At 58.5% G+C, this 4,051-nt stretch overlaps 1 protein-coding gene across 1 annotated transcript in view; it reads left to right on the top strand.

Annotated features, from left to right (window-relative positions):
* The window catches only part of ZNF385A (zinc finger protein 385A), a gene marked incomplete at its 3' end in the record, with an annotated part of 20,686 nt that extends 16,635 nt beyond the window's left edge, over window positions 1-4,051 (top strand). Inside the window, exons 4-8 of the mRNA XM_077753686.1 lie at window positions 497-659; window positions 2,586-2,828; window positions 3,204-3,373; window positions 3,580-3,675; window positions 3,824-4,051. Coding sequence (XP_077609812.1) covers window positions 497-659; window positions 2,586-2,828; window positions 3,204-3,373; window positions 3,580-3,675; window positions 3,824-4,051 — 900 coding nt within the window. The remainder of the gene's footprint in view (window positions 1-496; window positions 660-2,585; window positions 2,829-3,203; window positions 3,374-3,579; window positions 3,676-3,823) is intronic.

Raw genomic sequence — 4,051 nt, 5'->3', positions numbered from 1 at the left:
GGGGGGGTAGTTGTCAGGGTAGGGCCCCGGCCTCAGGGCTCTTGGGACTCCTACCCTGGGTGTAGAAGCAGTGAAGACTGGATCCCGGGGCCAGGAGACAGGAGACACACGCACAGAAGGCCAGGGGGCCAAGCGACTGCTAGCTGGCTGGATTGCTAGTCCCCTCCCATTTAGAATTCGAGTATAGGTTGGGGCAGCCCTCCCTCACCCAGAACTAGGGGAGCAGCCCGAGTCAGAAGCCAGGCCCTGGATGTGGTGGGAGGGCAGAACCTGCGCTAGGTGAGGATCCAGGTTCGCAGCGACTCAAGGTTGAGAAGCCAGCCTGAAGCCCAGGAATAACCAGGGCTCTTTGGCATGGGGCTTTACGTCTCACTAGTATCGTAAGAGAGTTGCTGCAGCCTCCTGTGGCCACCCCGGGACCTGAAGGAACTCCGTGGGGGAGAATGGTCATATGAAAGGTGAGCTCAGATTCCATTTTTTCCCTTCATCCCTAAAGAGCCAGGCTGAGGCACACTACAAGGGTAATCGCCACGCCCGAAGAGTCAAAGGCATCGAGGCTGCCAAGACCCGAGGCAGGGAGCCTGGCGTCCGGGAACCTGGAGACCCAGCTCCCCCAGGCAGCACCCCCCCAAATGGGGATGGTGTAGCCCCCCGTCCAGGTGCGTCTGAATCCCCCCACATTGTTCAGCTGATCTCGTCTCTCTTCTTTCCCCACTTCCCAGAATTCTCTGCTTTCATCTCTCTCTTCCTCAACCCCCCCACCCCACCCCTACCCAAGGTGAGTCCTGGAGCCAAACACCCTGACACAGAATTTCCATCCTGTCACCCCCACTCCCGCCCCAGCTCCTCTCAACAGAGTCCCCACTGTCTGTCCTCCCCACCGCCCGGTGACTCAGAGAGGGGCTAGGGTGAGGCCACCTGGCAAATGTCCTCAAGAAAAAAAGGGAACCTTCCTTCAAATCTAGGGAGACGCCCCTTCATCTTGGGGAGAGGGACGCGGAGGGAATGAGGATATCTGAGGGCCTGCCCACTGGGCTTCCCCTTGAGGAGGCTGAGAGCTCAGGAAACTCAAGCAACTCCCTGATGATCTTGGTTGATCTTTTGGCCTCTCTGGCCCCAGCGTGCGTCCTGGGAGTGAGACTTTAAGATCTTGGAGGTCTTTTCCAGGTTTACAAAAAGAGCTCTGAGACTTTCTCCCTCATGGCTGGTGGCCATCTTCAGTCCTCCTCCCAGCCAAGGAATTGGAAGGAACAAATATCAAGGCAGGATGATGTGAGCCACCCTTATCCTGGGATTGCCACACCAGCTATCAGTCACGATCAACTCCAGAAAGACCCAACATCCCCATTTCCTCCTCACCCTTGCCTGTCCTTTCTGCCCCACCCCAAGCGGAATGAGACCAGGCATCTACATCAGCAGCTTGAGGACCAGGATCATCTCTCTCTCTCTCTCTCTCTCTGTCTCTCTCTCTGTCTTTCACACACACACACACACACACACACACACACACACGTACGTCCCTCAGGGATGCACAGATAGGGCGGGCTGGTGAGCTGAGTTCTAATTGGGCTCTGGCTGCCTCTTGGCCTGATCATCTTTTTTTAACTTGCCAACGTCTCTGTAAAATGGGGATGATGATGATGATAGTGGTGATGGAAGATAACATTTCATGTTCCAGGTGCTTTATGCATATTACCGCGTTTCATTCATTCCGATAGTATATCTCTAAGGAGATAATGATACCTGCCCTACTTTTGTAAACCATGAAGCCCTGTCCAGTTTGAGACGTGGGTGTGCTCTCTGGATGGGAATGGAGGTAAAGGATGTCAAATGAGTAAGAGAAATAAGGGGAAAGGCAGGACGGACACGCAAACAGACACCTGCAAGGGTCAGGAGGTCCCTCTCTTACCAGGGTCCCACCCCCACTGTCTGCCTTCTCACAACCCGGAAACTGGATAGGCTGCTGGAGCAAGAATGAGAGTGCTAGAGTTTCCCCTGTTCGGAGGCCAGAACCCAGCGCTGAGGCCTGGGGCCGGTGCATCTTTAATCGAGCCATGAATTATAGAGCAGCCTGCATCCCTGTTCCCTCTCCGGTTCTGCTGTTGCTGTTTCCCTTTTGCCGTGTCTGTGACTGTCCCTCTCGACCTCTCCTCGTGCTGCCTCTGCCCCTTCCTAGAGCGCTTTGGCATGCCTCCCTGGGGACTGGGCAGGACTCTGGGAAGGGGCTGGCCAGGCAGGGAGCCCAGGCTGGCTGGCAGGCCGCGGAGGGGTGAATCCTTGTCCCCTGCCTCTCCCCACGGCTAGGCTGGCCGCCAGCTTCCACCTGAAGGGGAAGCCACTGGGGCTGGGCCCCTCAACCATTCCCAGCTTCTCGAGGATGGGCCAGGCACTGGAGCCTCACGGCCCAGCCTGCAGCAGCTAGACTGCATCTGGCTCTGGCCCAGGGTATGAGAGCATGCATGCTGTCACAGGGTGGGGACTTCTGGGCCCTTGCCCTCCAGGAAATGGGGGTGGGCTTCCGCCACATAAAGCATCTCCTCCAAAAACCATCTGAGGTGACCCCTATGTTTCTCCCCCAACAACAGTTTCCATGGAGAATGGACTGGGTCCAGCCCCAGGATCCCCAGAGAAACAGCCTGGCTCCCCATCCCCTCCCAGCATTCCGGAGACTGGTCAGGGTCCATCCAAGGGTGAAGGGGGCACTCCAGCCCCAGCTCCCCTGCCTGGAGGCAGCAAGGAAGAGGAGGAAAAGGCCAAGCGGCTGCTCTACTGTGCTCTGTGCAAGGTGGCAGTGAACTCCCTGTCCCAGCTTGAGGCTCATAACAAAGGTATGGACTCTCCTACACCTCGCCCCCCATTCCCCTATCCTCAGCCCACTTCTGCTCCCTACCTCTTAACTCCCCAGGCTTCCAGCATCCCGGACCCCCCAAGATTTACCAGCCCATCTCCCTCCTGAATCAACTCCCCCCTTCCTTAGCCACTTAACTTCTTTAGTCCCCCCTCTGCTTAACTTCTTGACTTAACTGTGACTCTCCCCTGCCTGACCTACCTTGGTTTGGGGGTGTTCCAAGGGGCTTGGAAACCCCCCACACACACACTTGAGGCTTCCCCTCTATTTTAATTGGGAACGTGGGTATTTGCTGTTTAGTAGGCCTGGAGAATATTTCCTCCACCCCTTACCTTCTGCCCTCTGTGGGCTCCAGGTACTAAGCACAAGACAATTCTGGAGGCCAGAAGTGGACTGGGCCCCATCAAAGCTTACCCTCGTCTGGGGCCCCCCACTCCTGGGGAACCAGAGGCCCCTGCCCAAGACCGAACCTTCCACTGTGAGATCTGCAATGTCAAGGTCAACTCGGAGGTCCAACTGAAACAGGTGGGTCCAAGGCCTTTCCCAGGAATTCTAGGGAGCTCTGCTCTCGAACAGGGAGCTTGGGTGAGGGTGTGTCTTTCAGGCCCTTTCCTTGGGACCACAGAAAGGGCGGGGCCGGGTGTTTTGGGTGTGCCTACCGGCTTGTCGGTTGCTCCTTTCCGGGTGGCACACACAGCCCCTTTACCCACTGGCCCTCCCTACCCCCGCAGCACATTTCCAGCCGGCGGCACCGAGATGGCGTGGCCGGGAAGCCCAACCCGCTGCTGAGCCGTCACAAGAAGCCTAGAGGCGCGGGGGAGCTGGCGGTGAGGCCTGGGCGCTGGAGAATTCGGCAATAGGGAGACCCGAAGCTGGGAGGAGAAGGGGACGCGGGCCGGCACGGGGAGGGGTGGGGTTTGCGGGCCGCAGAATGACTTCTGGGTCTCCCTTTCCCCGCCCCTCTTCCCTCTGCAGGGTACTCTGACTTTCTCCAAGGAGCTGCCCAAGTCCCTGGCGGGAGGCCTGCTACCCAGCCCCCTAGCGGTGGCTGCGGTGATGGCAGCGGCAGCAGGCTCCCCGCTGTCCCTGCGCCCGGCCCCAGCCGCACCTCTTCTCCAGGGACCGCCGATCACCCACCCCCTGCTCCACCCGGCCCCCGGGCCCATCCGAACTGCGCACGGACCCATCCTCTTCTCCCCCTAC

The sequence above is a fragment of the Crocuta crocuta genome, unplaced genomic scaffold, assembly GCF_008692635.1.
Source record: "Crocuta crocuta isolate KB4526 unplaced genomic scaffold, BGI_CrCroc_1.0 scaffold30, whole genome shotgun sequence".
Classification (NCBI taxonomy): Eukaryota; Metazoa; Chordata; class Mammalia; order Carnivora; family Hyaenidae; genus Crocuta; species Crocuta crocuta.
The sequence above is the reverse complement of the archived record's forward strand: the minus strand, read 5'-3'. Positions and strand labels throughout refer to the sequence as shown.